The sequence below is a fragment of the Sorex araneus genome, chromosome 4 (assembly GCF_027595985.1).
Source record: "Sorex araneus isolate mSorAra2 chromosome 4, mSorAra2.pri, whole genome shotgun sequence".
NCBI classification, from domain to species: Eukaryota; Metazoa; Chordata; class Mammalia; order Eulipotyphla; family Soricidae; genus Sorex; species Sorex araneus.
Window position 1 is genome coordinate 10,602,069 of NC_073305.1, and position 20,417 is coordinate 10,622,485.

The 20,417-nt window shown below is 46.9% G+C and overlaps 1 protein-coding gene across 4 annotated transcripts; it reads right to left on the reverse strand.

Moving 5' to 3' along the window:
• Positions 1-5,686: 5,686 nt before the first annotated feature.
• On the reverse strand, positions 5,687-19,755 carry CNBP (CCHC-type zinc finger nucleic acid binding protein). 4 transcript variants are annotated; one of them, XM_055136242.1, is made up of 5 exons: positions 19,597-19,755; positions 8,259-8,375; positions 8,048-8,140; positions 7,672-7,870; positions 5,687-6,680 (listed from the first exon to the last, which is right to left on the reverse strand). In XM_055136242.1, exons 2-5 carry the CDS (start codon positions 8,359-8,361, stop codon positions 6,563-6,565), a joined length of 513 nt encoding a protein of 170 aa, XP_054992217.1. In that variant the 5' UTR covers positions 8,362-8,375; positions 19,597-19,755; the 3' UTR covers positions 5,687-6,562. The 4 variants fall into 4 exon arrangements, with proteins under 4 accessions (XP_054992217.1, XP_054992216.1, XP_054992215.1 ...); XM_055136241.1 differs by having other exon boundaries at positions 7,672-7,873; XM_055136240.1 differs by having other exon boundaries at positions 8,238-8,375.
• Between the last annotated feature and the right edge of the window lie 662 nt (positions 19,756-20,417).

The window sequence follows — 20,417 nt, forward strand, 5'->3', positions numbered from 1 at the left end:
GGCAAACGCCCTACCCGCTGTGCTATCGCTCCGGCCCCTATTTTATTTTTTTTTTTTTTGGGGGGGGGATTTGGGTCACACCCGGCGATGCACAAGGGTTACTCCTGGCTCATGCACTCAGGAATTACTCCTGTCGGTGCTCGGGGGACCATATGGGATGCTGGGAATCGAACCTGGGTTAGCCGCGTGCAAGGCAAACGCCCTGCCCGCTGTGCTATTGCTCCTGCCCCTACTGTCTTTTTAAATAAGTAAACGCCCAGGAAAGAAAAGGCCACTTCCTTGAAGGCGGGGGCCCGTTTGGAAGGGGCGATGCGTTGCTACCCAAAGACGCGGTCATTCCGTGTGATGGACACATACCGGCGTCAAAGCCTTAGCAACGACCAGTTCAGCCGGAAAGGCCAGAGAGAATGGTTCTGCTGGCTACACCCGCGTGGTTTCAGAAACTGAGTCAGCTGTGGTGCAGAATCCTGGCGGTGCCTGGGAGCAGATTCAGCCAGTACCCGGCGGTTTGGGCCATGCTGAGGAATTCTGCCAGGACACCTCATCTAGGGCAGCTGCCCCAGCTGCAGCCCCGAGGCACCAGCCAACAGTGGAAGCAGTTGGCATGTGGTTCAAGTGCATAAACTACAGTACAGGGAAATAGTTCACAGGGCTGACGCACATGCTCTTTTTTGGGGAGGGAGGCGGGGGAGACACACTCATTAACTCTTTGGTGGGGGGTTCGGGCCACACCTGAGCTGTTTTGCACTCAATTACTCCTGGCGGTGCTCAAGGACTGTATGGGATGCCGGGGATCGAACCCGGTCGTCCCCGTGCAAGGAAGACACCCTACCCGCTCCATTCCGCACTCGTCAATTCTTAACGCTCCTGGGTTACTCCTGGCGGTGCACGGGGGACCATATGGGATGCTGGGGTCAGCCAAGGGCAAGGCCAGCACCCTAACCGCTGTACTAGCACTCAGCCACAAGTGCACATACTTATGCATGCGGGAGGCAAACAAGACAGCATGGCATCAACTGACAAGAGCACGTCTGTTCTTTAAGATTTATGCGGGCATAGAACCACCCCACCAGGACAGACTCCCACCTCTGGAAGATGAGTGACTGATTAAATAGCTGACAGTGGGAACCGAGAGACAGGAATAGGTGTGCTCATGAAAAATAATGCACGCCCCTTCCCCTTAGCTGAGAAAAGTGACTATGGTAATAGCTATCCAGAGGTTCAGTAATGGGAAGCATTAATTGTGAGGCTATTTGGCCCCGTCCAGGAGAACATTTTATTCTGTTAAATTAGAAACATATTTGTCCTGAGTTTGTTTTTTCAGGGTGGGGGGGCTTCTTGTTTTGGGTCACACCTAGTGGTACTCAGGGTTACAGCAGGTTCTGTTCAGGTTATTCCTGATGGAGCTGGGAAGACGGAGCTGTGCGGTACAGGGGATTGAACTCTGTTCTCTCTTGCTACTTAATTTTAAAAATTGACCACAGGGGCCAGAGCAATAGTACAGTGGGTAAAGCACTTACCTCGCACATGGCTGACCTAAGTTCGATCCCTGGCATCCCAGTCAGCCCAGGAGTGATTCCTGAGTGCAAAGCAGGAGTAACCCCTGAGCATGGCCCAAAACCAAAGTAAAGGGATCATGCACTGCAAGTGTTGGGCTGAAAGATCTTTTTAACAGTCCCCCCTATAATTCCAGTAGGGAAAAGCCTGTGAATTATAATTTTGGCATTCAAAGAAAAATACAGGGGCTGGAGCGATAGCATAGCGGGTAGGGTGTTTGCCTTGCACGTGGCCGACCCGGGTTCGAATCCCAGCATCCCATATGGTCCCCTGAGCACCGCCAGGGGTGATTCCTGAGTGAAGAGCCAGGAGTGACCCCTGTGCATCGCCGGGTGAGACCCAAAAACCAAAAAAAAAAAAAAAAGAAAAATACAAATTTTCGGACTACCCTCAGTAATGCTCAGGGCTCCTGCTCTGTATTTCAGGAACACTCCTGATAGCTCGGGGACAATACTGGTACTGGAGTCCTAGGGATTGAGTTTGGGTCAGCTGCCTGCAAGGAAACGCCCTACCTGGCACTGATGTAAAGCGCCAATTTCATGGATGAGGGAAAATGAGAACGAAGAGTACCATGCCAGGTTTACAGCAGAGAAATCAGTTTTGCAGATCATCTAAGGCTACTGTGCTAATAACCAGGGTATTCAAATGGTTTCACACTGGCATAAGGTGGGTGGCAGTGGGGATGGGTGAAGGGTTCCTCAGGTGGAAGCAGTAAAGTGGACGCTCTGGAATGGAGAAAGGAAGGCCGTTTTGCAGATAGCAGCAAGACTGATAGTATAAACAGGATGCAGTCTGTTTAAAGTACCAGTAAACTGACATAATGTCAAAACTAAGGGGAATTCATTGTTATTGTAGAGTCACAGGTTGGAGGCAAGATCTTATTCAGCAACTCAGTCACTAAATACTAAGCTTACTCCTTTTGAAGTCCCAATCTGGCTGCCAGCAATGTGGTTTTAAAACTTCTGATTTGGGAGCAATGTTCAGGTGTTTCTTGGGTCCGCTTTTTCCTTGCACACTGCTGACCCAGGGTTGATCGCCAGCACCTCATGGTTTTCCAAGCCCCACCAGGAGGAGTGCAAAACCAGGAGTAAACCCTGAGCACTGATGGTTGTGGTACAGAAACAAATTTGTTAAGGGCTTAGGAGACTAGGTTCTGGAAGGATAATCCACAGGCAATCCATGTTTTAGGAATCCTGCCGTAGATTTGCCCACCAGATGAAATCTCCTAATGTTTCTTTCCATCCTCTAAGATCTATTTTGAACCTCTGACCTGAACTGTAATAAATGTGAAGAAGTTCGTGTATTACAAGGCAGTGTGATCTAATGCTGCTATACGAACATTAAAAACTGTAAAGGCATTCTTGAAATTGGGGGATAGTGGTGATTGTTTGCAGAAACTTGGATCTTGCTGGACTGTCTAGGGGTTAAGATGGTCTGGCATGTGGTTTGACAAGCTGTGCTGCACGTTCTCCCCAGGGCACTTAGCAGAGCCAATCCCTGAGGAGATCCAATAGTCCCTGAGCACTGCCACACATGGGCCCAATCGCCAAACCCCCCAAAATATAAATCACGATGTCAGCTGTGAGATAACTAAATCCGAGGGAATATGCAATATAATGTATGCAATGTAAAAGGGCTGCCAACTAGGAGGTGGCATGAAGAAACAGCATTTTGCTGTTTTAACTCAGGTTAAATCTGGCTCAAATTTGTGAAAAATTTGTCTATAAATTCAGTTTTTTTTCTGTGCATACATAAAATGTACAACTGTGTCCAGGGACAAAACATACAGTGGTAAAACTCTTACCTTTCATTAGACTGACTCAGTTTGATCCCAAGCCCTTTCTAGTCCCGAGTTCCCCATTCTGTTTGCTTACCCTGATTCTACTACACACGCAGACTTTTAAGTGGGGGGGACCCATTGTGATTAATTTTACTCCAGAGATAGTATTGGACATTTTGGAGAACATGTTCATTCCAAAGAACACTGATTTCCCTGTCACATTTCTAGATTGAACGCACTTCCATGAAGGTCAATGCAAAAAATGTTCTAAAACCTGTTTGCTGGGTATCCTTAATGATGTGCAGCAAAATCTTCCAACAATACTACTTGCCACAAACACAGCAACAGTTTTCTGAAGCAACATGGCTCTTAAATTGTCTTTAAGGTGGACTGGATAGTACAGTGGGCTCTAACCTTGTACATAGCCATTCTGGGTTCAACCCCCAGCATCTCATATAAACCAAGTCAGCTGAAATTGAGCACAACTGGATGTAGCCCAAAAATTAAAATTTCCTTGAAGGGACCAGGGGGTCGAATAAACTTGTTTTGGAGGCACACCCAACAGTGCTCAGGATACTGTATGTGGTGCCTGGGATTTCAACCAGGGCAAGACAAGTGTGCCCTGATTCAAAATCTTACACCCTGGACTATCTGTCCAGCCTTACATTTGCTGTTTTTTCCTGACTTCAGGAAACAGTAACTCATGTGCGTCAACACAAAGCTTTTTGTTTTATTTGACTTGTTTTGCAACCTCCGCTGGTGGCCACAACTACAAACATAGCTCAGACCTTGTGGTTGCCAAGGATTAAATCCAGGGCCACAAGCAAGTCAGGTATGTGCTCCAGCTCTATGGATTAGTTTCCTAGCTCCCAAATGTAATTCTTAGGTATTCAATGTGACATGCAGAGAACAGCCTTCCTTTCCTTATGCTCTTTTCATATTACAGTAGAAACTACCAAGCTACTCAACACCTTACATCTGACACATACCATCTGCTCTGTAGGAATGGAATCTATGTTAAGATTTCACTTTCTGTCCTGCTTTTATACTGCAGGAGAAAGCCAATAAGGACAGCACAGATGAAACATTTTTGTGTGGTGGGGGAAAAGCAGCGCCAGGTGGGGTCGTATCAGGCAGTGCTCAAGGGTTACTCACACTGATCACTACTGCTAAGTAAGGCTTGGAGGAAAACGTGGGGTGCCAGGGATCAAACCTGGCTCTGGCTTAAGGTAAATTTTGCCTTACTACCTTTTCAGTTCCTGAAACACTATCTTATGTGTTTGTATATGTACGTGTATATATTAGGTTCTGGGCCACACCCCAGTGATGCTCAGGAGTTACTCCTAGCAGTACTCAAGGGACCATATGGAATACTGGGCAACGGAACCCAGGTTGGCTGCATGCAAGGCAAATACCCTACCCACTGTTTAATATTAAGGCTCTGGCCCCTAAGTCTTAATACTAAAGTGATGTACCATTCCAACTGATAAGATTTTATAGAGAATGTGAAAGAGTCATACCTGTATTAAACATGGCTGTAAAAAAGGGGGAGGGGGAAAGATGAAATAGAAAACATATACAACAAACTACATGTGGTTAGTTTTGGGGAAAAGCCAATAAATGGCCATAAGGTGGAAAGGACATGAGTTCTAGGCGCTGGACAGCAAGACAACCTTCAAACAAGACTCTAAAAATTAGTAAATGGTGAATTTAGGAAACCAGATGATTACTCAAGTTCAGTTCTATCATCAAATCCTCAAAAGAAAGGACCCTGCACTTCCAATCCCTGTGAAGCCCAGGAAAATAAAATGCTAAAACAGCAATGTTATTAAAAATTCTAGAGAGCTGGATAGATAGTACAGCAGGTAGGGAACTTGCCTTGAATGCAGCCAAGCCTGGTTTGATCCCTGACATCCCATATGGTCCCTCGAGCACCTCCAGTAATAATTCCTGCGCACTTCCAGATGTGATTCAAAACCAAAAAATAAGTAAATCCTGGGCTGAGAGAGCAGTGGTAGCTGCTTGCCTTGTATGTGGGCAACCCTTTTTGAATCCCCAGGATTCCATATGGTCCCATGAGCACCATCAGCAGTAACTCCTGAATGCAGAAACAGGAATAACCCCAGACCACCGCCCAGGTGTAGCCCAAAAGCCTAAATAAATAAAATGCTCTCACAAAGCTTGTAAAGCCTGTGCTTCAGTGTAATTTCATTACTAAAACCATGACCCAAGTACAAAATAAAAGTCCAAACTGTCAGCTTTCAGTCCTCCACATTCCCCTCTTTAATATAGCATTTTGCACTATATACAGTAATGAAAATTTGAAACAAACAAGAACTTTAGTCAAACTCCCCTTCCTCCTCCAGCTTTATTGGATAGTTTAAAATTACACTTCTATTTTCTAGGACTTCAGTTGCTTTAACCATCTGACTTTTAAAAACTGATTACAGCAAAGGAAACACAGTTGTCTAAGTGATATAGTATACAAAAATAACATCTTGATTTCTGTGAAAATGCATTTCTCTGCAATTCCTGAATAGCTCCAAATTATGCTAAACTCTGAGCATAGATGTTTACTCTGGATTTTAGATTTCGTCTTTGAAAAAAATGTGTTCTAAACTTTTGCATCACCATCTGTATATTCAGCATCAAGGCTGTGATGAAGTTGTTACTGTTTAGGCTTTAATCCCATTTTCTCTTGGACAGCCACCAACACACATTTGCTTTCTATTTTGTTTACTCCCACTTAACTATGTTCTATGTAGGGCCTGATACAGATGTTACTTGATGTTATTTAATAGCTACTGAGGTCAGATAATCCAAGGCCATCATTATGCTAAAATTGAAGTTATTTATGGAAGTTCAGACACTTCCAGAATTGGTTTTACCTCCTACATGGGAACATATTCAAAAAACCCAGATCGGGTTTAGTGGTCCAACTCCACACTTCCCATTACCAATCCCTATTCACCAGTGGCGCGGAAAGGGGGTTCTTTAACAAAGCATTATACATAACACCTCTACCAAACTAAACATAAACTTTTTTTGTAGTTAAATGCAGAAAGTCGATTTTTTTTTTTCCACCCCTTTCCTCCTTTTACACGGCAAGTAAAGCTCACTGGCCTGGGAGTAGCCTCTATCTGCCAACCTTTGGCCAGTGAAGAGGATTCAGAGAAAATAATACAACCATCAATCAGAAAAAGGAGGGGCGACAAAGGAAAATAATTAAGCTGTAGCCTCAATCGTGCATTCCCGTGCAAGGTGCCCTGACTCGCCACAGCGGTAACAGTTGACTTCACTTGTCTTGCTGCAGTTGATGGCTACGTGACCAGTTTCACCACACCTAGGAAAAAATGACACAAAAAAAATTCTCATAATCATGCTCAAAAGAAAAAAATCTTCTAAAGCAGGAGTCACACCGCAAAACAGAACTGTTACAACTTTTCTTTAAGAAAGTAAGTCCTTAAAATAGGGGCTGGAAAGACAGCACAATGGATAGGTCACTTGCTTGCATGTAGTTCGATCCTTGGCATCCCCTACAGTACCCAGAACCCTGTCACTGTCATCCCATTGCTCATCGATTTGCTAGAGAGGGCACCAGTAATGTCTCCACTGTGAGACTTTCTGGCATATCGAATATGCCACGGGTAGCTTGCCAGGCTCTGAGAGGGGCAGAGGAATCAAACCCAGGTCAGTTGCATGCAAGGCAAACGCCCTACATGCTGTGCTATCGCTCCAGAACACTACCAGGACTAATTCCTGAGTGCAGAAACAGAAGTAACCCCTACAAACATTGCTCAGTGTGGCCCTGTAACTAACTAGTCCCTAAAAAGGCAGAAAGGAACTAGGTAGCAAAGCTCCTCAATCATGCAATCTGAGACATAAAGCACTGGCCGGTATATCAAATCTTAATACAAATTAATCCACGGCTTTAGGTGACTATATGATATCAAAACATCAAATTTTACACTTTTAAGCGCAAATATCATGGCTAGAGAGATAGTATAACAAGTACAGTGTTTGCCTTACACGAGGCTAAGTCGAGTTCAATCCCTGATACGTGACAAGGTTCCCTAAACCTGCCAGGGGTGATCCTGGAGTGCAGAGCAAATAAGCCCTGTGCACAGCTGTGTATGGCCCCAAAACAAAAAATAAAATTCGAAAAAATACTCACTGTATCTAGAAATGAAACTAATATATAGGCTGTTGACTACGCATACTTAAAATTTCCATCTGTACAAAGCCAACTTCCACAGATCACAAAGAGCAGTAAGGTGCTTCCTCTTTTTAGCTATCTCTCAACAAGGCTTCCACTGACATGCTGGCCAACTCACCTATAGCACTTCACTTTGGTGCAGTCTTTCTGAATGTGTCCAAATTCTCCACAAGAATAGCACTTCTGCTCATCAGCATGGTCACAGTCGCGAGCCAGATGGCCTGGCTTGCCGCAGTTGTAGCAGCACTGCTCTCGCTCTCTCTTGGGCTCCTTGCAGTCCTTGGCAATGTGGCCACCTCTGCCGCAGTTATAGCAGGCTTCAACAATAAGGAAAAGAAGCAGAACAAGACTATAAAACCTTTACAAAGTACTGTTTTCGCTATACAATATAAAGCCTCAAAGATAGAAAATCTTTCCAAAATGCTATGTATGTGCAATACATGCTCACCTCTCCACATTCTAGAGGAAAAATTTAAAAAGTGTTAAATACTTACCATCCTCCTGAAGATCACAATCCTTGGCAAGATGACCAGACTCACCACAGCGATAACAGATGTCTGGAAGAGATGAGGACACAAACTGGAAACCTATTTTGTGCAGAAACAAAAGAATGTGGCTAATTAGATCAGTCATGATACTAATGAATACTGAAGTACATCACAATTTTTTATTCGACAAAAATACCTCTATCCGAGGTAAAACCACCTCTGCCACGGCTTCTCATTCCACGCCCTCGGCCTCCACCAGTGGGGCATTCCCGGGCCCAGTGGCCAGATCGTCCACACTTGAAGCACTCGTTGCTGCTCATGGCTGCAGTTAGATCTTCAAAATAAAAATATTTAAAAAATTTTTAAAAAGTAAAACCACTTGGAATTTCATTTAGCTTTTTATTCCCTGGAGGCACTCTAGGCAATACACAACCAACAACTCATTGCTAGGGCCCCAGGAACCAGAGTCACCAACACTGGTAGTGCTAAGAACTCCCGAGGCCACACCTAGGGGTTCTCGAGTCAAAGGTGCCAGGACAGAGAGGCAAGCCTGAGCACATTTCAAGATGAACATAAACACTGGTACCACGTCCTGAGCCTCATAATGGTCACAATATATATTTTTTTAAAGAAAAGACGGGGCCATGGATAAAATACAGTAGTATCCTGTGCTCACCTTACACAGGGCTGACCTGGGTTCAATCCCTGGCACCCCATATGATCCCCTGAGCCTTGCCAGGAATGATCCCTGAGCAAAGTCAGGAGTAACCTCTGAGTACCACTGGGTGTGCTCCTCCTCCCCTCCAGAATCTAAAGACACTGTAAATGTTTCATTAAAATTCTTACCTTTTAGAACTACTAAGTCAGTATGTCCATGAATTAATACACACCTGGTTAATTACTGGTAAGGTAATGTGTTACCACCATTAAAGTCAACTACCAGAATTAATTAGAATTAATCAGTCTATGTCCAGCTTAAGGCTGCATGGTCCCCCCACACACACACACAGTTCAGGTTTTGACCAAAAGGCTTAGGATAAGGGCAAGAGATTTGTGGGCCTCTTGAGGGGGCTTTTCTTGGGCCACACCTGGTGGTGCTCTGGGACCAGACATTGCCAGGGACTGCACAGGGTCTGTGACCATTCTCTGGCCCTAGAACAAATATTTTATCTCGAGAAATAGATGTTTAATTTTTTTCAAGATGGCCAGAGAGACAGTACAGCAGGTAGGCATTTGAATGGCATGCAACTTGCCCAGATTCAACCCTCAGTATCCAATTATCATCCCCCAAGAATGGCCAGAAGTGACACCTGAGTGCAGAGCCAGGAGTAACCCCTGAGCACAGCTTGGTGTGCACAACCCCACACCCCCAAAGAGCTAAAGACTATAGGACGTAAGGTGCTTGCCAGGCATACAGCCGACACAGGTTCAAACCAACTGCACTCATATGGTTATTCCTGAGCAATCAATTATCCCTGAGCACTTCGGGGTATAGCACCAATCCCCAAAAACAAAGATGGGGTACTGGCACCACTTTTATCCTAGTCTTCCTATTCCAAATTTCCTGGACTGTGCACTTACAAATACTTGGGAGAGGGGGGAGAACCGCAGGGGGTCCCACACCCCATGCTGCTCAGGGGCTTACACCTGGCTGTGCGCAGCAAGGCAAACATCATTGCTCTAGGCCAACTTGGAATTTGAGACACTCCTTTATTGCAGGGCCAAGGAGATAGTGCAGGGGTTTGGGATCAGGTACATACATGTCCCTCAAGTACCACTGGGATACCTGGCCCTGTACCTAGGGCCGATTTGGTTGGGCAAATATGAACAGGACTGGCCCCCAGTTTCCTTATCACCATTTGAAAAATTAACTCAAAAACCTTTTAAAAGTTCCTTTACTGCCCTTCCCCCACACACACACACACACTTTTGAGGTGCCATGGATTAAGTGTCAGGTCTCATATAAGCACCCTACCAAAGAGCACTTACTGAGTACTTACTAGCTTTTTGCTTCAGAATAAAAGCAAAGGTTTGAAGAGAGTACCTGAGTTAAGGTGTTTGCCTTGCAAGTGGTCAATTCCAGTTTGATCCCCAGCATCTCTAGCAATGATCTCTGAGCACAAAGCCCAAAGCCCGAAGGACAGCTAAGTGACCCCAAAATAAAATTTTTAAAAAGCTCCCACTGAGAGGCTGGAGCAATAGCACAGCGGGTAGGGTGTTCGCCTTGCATGCGCCGACCCGGGTTCGATTCCCAGCATCCCATATAGTACCCTGAGCACACTGCCAGGAGTAATTTCTGAGCGCAAAGCCAGGAGCCAACCCCTGTGCATCGCCGGGTGTGACCCAAAAAGAAAAAAAAAACCTCCCACTGAAGTAAATAAATTCTATAGCTTTTATGTAACAATCTAAAATTAAACAAGTCTATTTATAGAGCAAAGGGCAGAAGAGAATGGAATGAAATGCTCGGGACAAAACTTCCAGAAAGTATATCTTAAAAATTAGGGGCTAGAGTGATAGTACAGCAGGTAGGGAGTTTGCCTTGCACTCGTCCAATATGGATTCAATTCCAGGCATCCCATATGGTCCCCCGAGCACTGCCAAGAGTAATGCTTGAGTGCATGAGCCAGGAGTAACCCCGGTGCAACAATGAGTGACCCAAAAAGCAGAAAATTTAAAAAATTTAAAAATATATTTAAAAAATTAAACTAGGGGAGCTGGAGCGATAGCACAGCGGGTAGGGCATTTGCCTTGCACTCGGCCGACCCGGGTTCGATTCCCAGCATCCCATATGGTCCCCTGAGCACCATCAGGGGTAATTCCTGAGTGCAGAGCCAGGAGTGATCCCTATGCATCGCCAGGTGTGACCCCCCCCCAAAAAAAAAAAGCAGCTAGGGGCTGGGGTTGGGGTAACAGAATAGAGGATAGGGCGCTTGCCTTGCATGTGACCAACCAGGGTTTAATCCCAGCACCACATGTGATTCCCCAAAACCAGGAGTAAACACTGAGTACTGCCAGGTGTGTACCCCCTCTACTACCTCCCACAAAATACAGAGGGGCTGGAGAGATAAGCCAGGGTTAAGGTATTTTTCTTCATGCAGTAGACTGTGGATTGACTCCAGAAACCAGGTATGGTCCTGGAGTATATCCAAGAATGGCACAAACCCTTCCCCAAATAACAAAACAGAAGACAACTGAGTTAGGGCCCAAGATAGCTCATGGAGGGAGTGAGGAGGATGTGCTAAGTGCATGTCCTGGCACCTCCCTGTTCCTCAGAATCACCCAGGGTGATCCTTGACAAGAGCTGGGAGTGGTCCTTGAACACAGCTGTGTGTGCCTTCCACAGAAAAAAGAAAAAAACCCACATCACTATAGTCATTGAAGCCTTCTGTTTCACACTTGCTCATCTAACTATATATATGTATATATGTATGCATACATATATATATTTTTTGCTTTCTGGGTCACACCCCGCGATGCACAGGGTGGGCAAACAGCAAACAAATGCAGATGCTCCCTATGGCCCCTAGGGCATTTTTAAGGGTCATGTGATCAACCTGGTTAATTCTCTACCCTACCACCCCCCTAATTAGGCATATTCTTAGATACTTGCAGGGAACCAACAACCTTGGGCACCAGTCAGCGACCCCAATAGTTCTTTCTACTGAGAACTTGAGTACTGGGTTCGTTGAGGCTTATACACATCAAAGTGAGAAACTGCTCCAGAAATTCTATCTTTTATTGGCATTACATATATTTTATACTAATATCTAATAAAAAGCTGCCAATCTCAAACCCAAGCCTGAAAATTAAATCTTCCAGTAAACTCCTGTTTTTTCTATGCAGTCTGCTTTCTACTAACTAGACAACCCCAAAAGCAGTTTTTCCAACTGATCATCCAAAGAAAAATTCTTGCGAGTACATGAAAAAGTTAATTCCATTTACAAACAATGGTTTCCAAAAACCAATCCAAATCAGTTCTGGTCTGCAGGTATGAAAAGGTTGAAAACCAAGAGCAAGCAGCTAATACAGGAGGTTAGGTACTTGTTTTTCATTCGGTTCACCCAGGTTCCAATCCCTGGCACCACAAATGGGTCTCCCATGGACCACCAGGAGTCTCCCCTGGGCCTGAGAGAATCACTTCTAAGCACTGCCAGGTTCAACCCAATATTCCCCACCCACCCCTGCCCAAGAAGAGATTAAAAACAGAGGTAGGCTTTTTGGTATATTTGCCTCTCTACCTACATTAAAATCAACATTGATTCCCATGGTTTCAAACAATACTTACTCTAAGAAGCAGGTTCCGCCTATCATTCTATTTCTTCCCCTTCATTTATTTGGGCTCCTGTGCTCTATTTGGGTTATGGGGGATTACTAATGGCAGGTCCAGTAATCGTATGTGGTGCAGGGGATAGAATCCAGGCCAGCCAAATCAAGTTAAGCGCCCTTATTCTACTTTCTACCTCATTCTACTCTAGCGGCAGACCCCAAAATCCTTTTGTGTGAATGTGGCTTTTGGGTCATAACCTGCAGTGCTCAGGGATCACGCCAGGCAGGCTCAGGGTATGTCATGAGGTGCCAGGGATAGAACATGGATCAGGGGCATGCAAGGAAAGCTCCCTACCTGCTGTGCCATCACTCTGGCCCCTATTTTTATATAGAGAACTGTTTCTTTAAAAGGTCTTTAAAGAATTCATGCTATTTCCTCTCCTCCCTATTTCTCGGCCACACCCAGTATCATGCCTAGAACCATACATACACAGTGCCATGAATAAATCCAGACTTGACCGTATGTAGCAAGCACCGAACTCCTGTACTGTCTTTTTGGGTCACACCTGGTGATGCTCAGGGGTGGTTACTCCTGGCTCTGTATTCAAAAATTAGTCCTGGTGGTGCTCAGGGAACCATATGGAATGCTGGGGATCAAACCCAAGTTGGCCGCATGCAAGGCAAACATCCTCCCCACTGTGCTATTGCTCTGGCCCCTCTCTAGTACATTCTTAAGGCAGTAGGGTAGGAGAGCCCAGAATTACAGCAACCTAGGGGGCACTGCTAGTACAGCAGATAGGGCCCCTGCCTTGCATGCAGCCATGGGCGTATAATCCCTTGCACACCATATGGTTCCCCAAACTCTGCCAGAAGCGATCCCTGAGTTTAAGAGCCAGGAGTAACCCCTGAGTACCTCTGGGTGTGCCCTCCCACCAAAGTAATTATGGTAACCTGTCACTACCTATGACTGATCCTGGCTTGAATTTTACTCTGCCCTCTCCCCACCTGTCATAACCTTATCCAACTTTCCGGAGTCAAATCAAATGCCAACTCTATAAAAGAATCTTGGAATTCTTCCTATTAAGACTCAGGACACTTCTCTGCAGTAATGGAGAGTAAGCCAGGCCCTCATTTTTCACCAATGACTCGCAACTCCCAGTCCCCAGAACTTTAAAAAATTGCCAGCATTATCATATTAATCATACTCCTTAAGGGCAGAAATAAAATAATTTGTCTTTGAATCTGCTCACCTCATAATTATTACTCTTCTAGTAGCATGTCTATAACTCAGTAAACTTTCAGGGCGGCATGTGCAGGTATAGTATCTAATCTTTATCACAGTAACTTATCACAGAAATTTTGAAACATTAAAGTAACCCCATTGTTTCCCATTATGTACTAAGGATTAGCTATTAATCACCTTTAATTTCAAGAACATCTCAAATCTTGACCAACGTTACTATCAGCAAACAAGGACCCCCTAACTCATCTTTCAAGAAACCACCACCGAGATTACTTTCTACTGTTATTTTACAGTTTGTGGAAGGCTACACATTAGAGACAAAATAGGATTTTCGGTGCTGGGGAAATAAAAGGCTAGAGCATCTTCTCAGCATACAAGAGGTGCACATTCAAACCCCAGAGGTACCAGGAGTCACCCAAACAATGAGCTGGGTGTGATCCAAAGAAAAATAGGGGTCGGAGACATAGTATAGGCAGTAGGGCTTTTGCCTTGCACGCAATTATATGCAGCTTACATTTAAAAAGATATTTTAATAAAATATAGAAGAAAAACGAGTCAAGTTTTTTTTTGATGGGGCTAGGGGAGACCATACCCAACAATGTCCAGGGGTTAATCCTGCAGGCTAAGGGATCCATATTAAACAACTGGACTAGAATCTGGATCAGCTGCATGCAAGGTAAGCACCTTACAAGCTGTACAGTCCCAAGATCTGAGTCTTCTGGCTCTCTTCTCTCATAGTTAGGCTTTCCTTTACTCTTCCCAATTAAACTAGTGTCCAGGTAGATTAGAACTCAGTCCAATTCCACAGAGCAGAAAGCTTTTACATGGTAGTTAACACTCAAATTCCCATCTAACAATATTCCTGAACATAAGCAGCTGAGAAAAATCCCCAAGTAACCTCATTATTTTCAACTAGCAGAAAACAGTTATCTATTTGTCTCAATCTGGGGGGTTCCAATTTTCTTGACGAAAACACTTGATGTAGTACAAGCACAAGGCATGCGCCCCCCCCCAATGCTGTCCACCATGAATGTCAATCTATGCTGTCAACTTCAGAGATTCTGCTGCATTCAGGCTTTTAATCTCCAATTGGTACCAAGTTAAATTTTCTTTTTTTTTGTTTTATTGATGGATTGGTTGGTTTGTTTACTTATTCATGGATGGAGGAATGAAGTTAAATTTTAACATAAACAATTATACCATAGTTATTATACTAACTACATAGCAATTACTTAAAACAATACGTGGTCAAGATTAAGAGTAACTTTAAGGGTCAATAAATTAAGTACTAACTCAACCTCTCAAAGAAAACATTTACAATATACAGCAACAGTCAAGTTTGGTGGGAAAGACAACTATGGGTGACTTAGGTAACTTTTTGCTGTTGTTTTTTGGGTCACACAACAATGTTCCGGGCCACTATTCCTAGCTCTACTCTCAGGTATCACTTCTGGTGGTACTCAGGGATTGATACACTGCATGCAAGGCCTGAACCCTTGTACAATCACTGCAGTTCCTCATATTTGCTGTATATACCTCATTATTCTTACAGTTATTGCTGAGTCATCTGCATTTGCTGACCAAATGCAGTTAAGAGTTGCCAAGTGCATTCATTCATTCATGATTCTGTTTTATTAAATTTTCCAACGGGATACAGAAATACTCAGGCTCTTGCAATAAAAAATAAACTACTACAGGGTCAGAGAGATAATACAGCAGGTAAGAGGCTTGCCTTGCATGCACCCATCTGGGGTTCATATTCCTTAAGCGCAGAAACCAAAAATTTATCTTTGAATCCCAGGCACTGCGTACGGTTCCCAGAGTCCTGCCAGGATCGATTCCTTGAGTCCAAAGCCCTAAGACCCAAGCACAGTCAGATAGGGTCCCAAATATCCCAGCTGCGCTCAGGGGACAATATGCAGTGCTGGCAATCAAACCTGGGTTGGCCCCATGCAAAAGCAAGCACCCTTATCTCTTAACTCTCCAGTCCACCCAAAAGCTAAGTTGTATCGTGTATTATCTGCATTCTAAATAATGGACAAGCTTACAACATTGGGAGTAATCTACATCTGCATGCCAATAATTTGTGAAGGGTTTTAATTAATACCGAAATACTGAGTCAAGAATCTATAAAAATTATCTATAATCCTTACAATCCTGTAAATTTTGGAGTATCACTCCCATTTTGCTGCCAAATTAAACTGAAGATCTGAGACCAAAAGACTTATCCAAAGTGATACTGCTAGAAAGTTCTAGAATCAGGATTTCTAAAGGCCTTAAGTTCTCTTCAGAAATTTGTTAAAATAAGGGCCAGAAAGATGGTACAGTGGGTAGGGCACTTGCCTGTAAGCAATCCAACAGTTCCACCCTAGGCACCCCATATGGCCACGTTCAGTGGTATCAGGAGTGATCTCTAAGCAGAGCCAGGAGTAAAGCCTGAGCACCATCAAGTGTGGTCACAAACAAAAACTACTGAGACTACTAACATAAAGGAACCATTTATTGGAGATTTTGGAGCTACTTTAAAAAAATTATATTCGATTTTTCAGACAAATCTAAGTAAGAATAGTCTTTAAAAATCAGGGCTGGATGTTTGCCTTGCAGGCGGACGACCCGGGTTGATTCCCAGCATCCCATATGGTCCCCTGAGCACCACCAGGAGTAATTCTTGAGTGCAGAGCCAGGAGTAACCCCTATGCATTTGCCGGGTGTGACCCAAAAAGCAAAACAAAAACAAAATCAGGGCTGGAGATAGTAAACAGAGTGCTTGTCTTGCACAGTCAATCTCTAGTACCCCATATGGTCCCCCTAGCCCACCAGGAATGATCTATGAGCAGATCCAGAATCAAGCTCTGAGCACAGCTGGGTGTGGTTAAAAACAAACAATATACCACCACAGAGATTTCCTGCATTTCAAGTCTAATTGGATTTCCTACTTAACCTTCCTTTAAGCAAACATTAGAAGTGTCACCTCAGATCCCAAGACTGGCATCTGAAAATAGAAAAATATATATGTGAAAAAGGACAGGCACCTGGTTCCACTAGAAAATGTCCTTACTTGTAATTAAATTACAGAGCCACTTCAGGTTCACTATTCTATATTCCTAAGCAGTATACTCCCATCTCCTTGTAACTTCTAATATTGGTGGCTACAAATTCTAATTCCAGCAGGTTTTTAACCACACAAAAATAAAATGATGCCATCTACTGGAGTCTCACTACTATTACCACAGCAGTATATATTATATACGTTTATTTATATAGGAATGCAAGAGCATTCCTCCAGTGCAAGCCAGGAGGCCACAAGAGAAAAGCCAGAAATTTACATATATTTACATATGTACTTATGCACATATGTATAATACAACTATAATACAAAATCTCTGGTGGGTGGAGGGGAGCAAACTGGTGATCATGCCTAGTCAACAAACAAAAAACTATGGATTCTTCCAATTTGTTTACTGTTTTTAAGCCCTTCTCATATACATACCACAGTAAAAAAAAAAATTTTCCCCCTTTGGGTCATACCTAGCAGTGCTCAGCATCATTCCTGGGTGGCCTGCATGCAAAGCAAGTCCCTCTACCTGCTGTATTGTCGCTCTGACCCCTAGGATATCTTTCATGAACCCTCAAGTCTCAAAATCAGTGTGGCCCTTAGATTTTTATTTTAACAGGTAAAATAACAGGGGCAGGGGAGAGTGCTTAAAGGACTGAAGCCCTAGGGTTTCCATCCCCTTAGCACCTCCCAGGTACGTGCCCCCCACAAGGTAAAAAAAAAAAAATCACAGACCCATTTTTTAACACCCTAAAATGTATCACTGCAGTTCCAGATATTCAAATGCTCCTGTAATAAAAGCCCCCTTGGCCTTCTATTTGGCTCAAACTATTTTAGAGACTGAGCATTTATTTAAAACATTTTACCATTTGCTATCAATATAAAGAGAAACAGACTTTCCTGGGTCCTGAGAAAAATCCCACCCTAGTTTCCTAGTATGACATGTAGGTAGGTATACAAATGCAAACTGTAGTTAAGAAAAAACCTGCCAAGAGTTGCAATTTGGAAAAAATTTTAAGTCCTTACTTAATTCAGGCTTGGGAACCTCTTAAATTATTCCTTTTATGTTCAGTACAGAGAGCTCCTTGTAGAAAATAAGCTCAACAAGCTAAAAACAGCGCGTACCTAAGTTTCGTGGCACTGTGTTTAAACCACGATCAGAATATTTCTCTATAAACATTTGAAAACTGCTTTGAAGGAGAGGAGGAAACAAGCTTTCTTCGTATATCTTTATTTTTGATTTTTTGAGCTACAGCCGCGGTATTTGCGCTTACCCCTGGCGGAGCACGAGACAATATGAGGTGCTAGGGATAGGACTCGGTGGAACTGCGTGCAAGGCAAGCCCCCTACCCACTGTACTGTCGCCCTGACCCCTAAGACATCTTTCCTAAACCCTCAAAACCTTACACCCGGGCCTGGAGAGACAGTACAGCGGGCAAGGCGCTTGCCTTGCACACAGCCGAACCGGGTTCCATCCCCGGCATCCCATATGGTCCCCCGGCACCGCTAGAAATAATTAATGACCCCAGCATCGCTAGGAATAATTATTGACCCCCCCCAGAACCGCTGGATGTCACCCAAAAACTACCTCGAAAATTTTCCCAATAACACCCTTACACTCAACTTAGTGTTCGAACAAGAGAAAAGTCGCTAATCTAACTAACAATTAGCTCATAACATAGAAATTAACTGGCTGTTACTCTCCAAAGTCGGGAGAACAGCTATTTTTAAACACATTCGGGGGGCCTGAGGACATGATTAATCCTCTTTTACCTTAAAAGAAAACCAAAAATGGGGCTGAAGATGGATCAGTCCCCGGCAGGCCTGGAGGAATTCCCCAGCACGGAGCCAGGAGCGACCCCCGCGCATCGCCAGGTGTGGTCCCAAAGCCCACGTAGCGACAGCGGCAAGGTAAACCCAGGTTACTTCTCTTGCCCTCTCTGCCGGGGCCCCGGCACGCCCGCCACCGAAGACCCCATCATTTCTGGGCGCCGCTTCCTCTCCGTAGGACCCCCCGCCCCCCAGAACTGATGCGGTCACTTCCTTCGCCAGCGGCCCGCGGCCGAAGCCATGCGGGGAGCATGTGGCAGAGCGTCCAGTCCCACCCACAGCCCCCCACGCACACGGAGGCACGCGGTTCCCAGATTCCCACGCTATAGGGGAAAAAATCCGAGGCTTGCTAATTAAAAGTTTAATCAATTAATCTTCGCTTAATTAACCCAAGCCACGAGACAAGCGCCGCTACTTCGGAGACTGGACAAAATTGTTGGCATTTTTTTTTTGTTTTTTGTTTTTTTTTTTTTTAGGAGACGGGGGGCGGGGGGCGTCTGATCGCGGGTTTCCGGAGGGTCCCTCCGGACTGAAGTTACGAAGGTTCTAGCAAAGCGGGCCGTCGCGTGCGCCGCGACCGACTGCAACGTGAGGCGGGTGAACTTAGGCGCACTCAAAAAAAATTCCCGAGTCGGGACTGTGCCCCCCCCGGGGTGGGGGGGCCCCGGCGGCTCCCGGGCCGCCCCCCCGCGCGGCCAGTTCTCCCGGGACCCCCCTCTGGACGTGGCCGAACGCCGGGCACATGGCCCGCCGGGGCGCCCAGTCCCATCCCCCATCCGCGCCCGTCGCCCGGCCCCGCCGCGCTGCCCCCGACTTCCCGCCACGCCGGGCCCGCGCGCCGCCTCCCGCGCCCCTCGGGGGGTCAGTCCCAAGGGCGCCGGGCCCCGGCCGCCGTCGAGGCTGCGGCCCGGGGGAGGCCCGGCGCGGGCAGGGGGGCGCCCGCCGCGCCGCGGGGCGGGAAGGTCGCCCGGCTCCGACAGGCCGGAAGCCCGGGCGGCCGCGGCGGCGGCGGCCCGACTTTCCCGCCTGACGCAGCAGCGGCGCAGGCCAAAGAGCGGCCGCCATCGCCGCCCCGCCGCTCCCTGCCCCTCGGCGGCCGCCGCGGGCCGGAGCCCAGGGCGCGGCCCTCCCGGAGCCCCGGCCCCCGCTCCCGGGTCTCACCTGGGGCGTCGGAGCGGGCCCGCAGCGGCGGAGACGCGGACGCGAGGCGAGAGAGGGCGACTCGCGCGGCAGCGGCTGTTTATTTTCAGGGTCCTTGCCTGCGCCACACGCGGGTCTGCACACGGCCCCACACACGCCGCTGCGCACGGCTCTCCTCCGCCTCGCCCACGCGGCCAATCCACGCGCCGGGTTGGGCCGTCCAATCAGAGCCGCCCTCGGGGCTTGGCCGTCCAACCGGAGCGCGACCGGGCGCGGGGCGGGGCGGGGCGAGCCGCCTCCTCCGCGCGCGGCGGCCTCTCCCGTCGTGCCCCGCGCGAAGCCTTCCCGCCCCGGAACTCGGGCCCCCGCCGGGCGTTTCTCGTTGCTTCCAGGCCTTGCTGCGCCTGAGGGGAAGGGGGGGAGGGGAACGCGGCTGGGCCCCCACCCCCGTGAGCGGGCGACGGGGCCGCTGAGGTGGCGGCGGCGGCAGCGGCGGCGGCCGGAGGGAGACGCTCCAGCCCCCGCCCCGGCCGCTGGCGTCCGCCGCGCGCCCGGCCAGGCCGCGGCGCCCGCGGAGAGTCGCGGCTGCCGAGTCACGGCCGGGTGGTGGCGGGCGGCGCCGACCTGAGAGCGGTTCTGGCTTTGTTGGGCTTGGACCGGGCCCACGGGCTGCTGCCAGCGCCGCCCCTGCCACGTCCCCCCAGCTGGGAGTCCCCGGGCGAGGGGCTGGGCCTGTCCTGAGCAGCGGGGTGGGCGCGGGGACGGCGGGGACACCGAGGCAGGGCGGTGGGGTCCGTGCCCGTGCGACGTTTCTGGAGATCGAGGCGCGGGGGGCGGGGGTG

Excerpts from the sequence above, each read along its gene's own strand:
- CNBP (XM_055136239.1), bottom strand. The coding sequence starts at position 8,361 with ATGAGCAGCAACGAGTGCTTCAAGTGTGGACGATCTGGCCACTGGGCC. Across the intron at positions 7,874-8,047 it reads TTGTGATCTTCAGGAGGATG|AAGCCTGCTATAACTGCGGC; the intron begins GTAAGTATTTAA and ends TCCTTATTGTTG. Across the intron at positions 6,681-7,671 it reads ACCAAAGTGAAGTGCTATAG|GTGTGGTGAAACTGGTCACG; the intron begins GTGAGTTGGCCA and ends ATTTTTTCCTAG.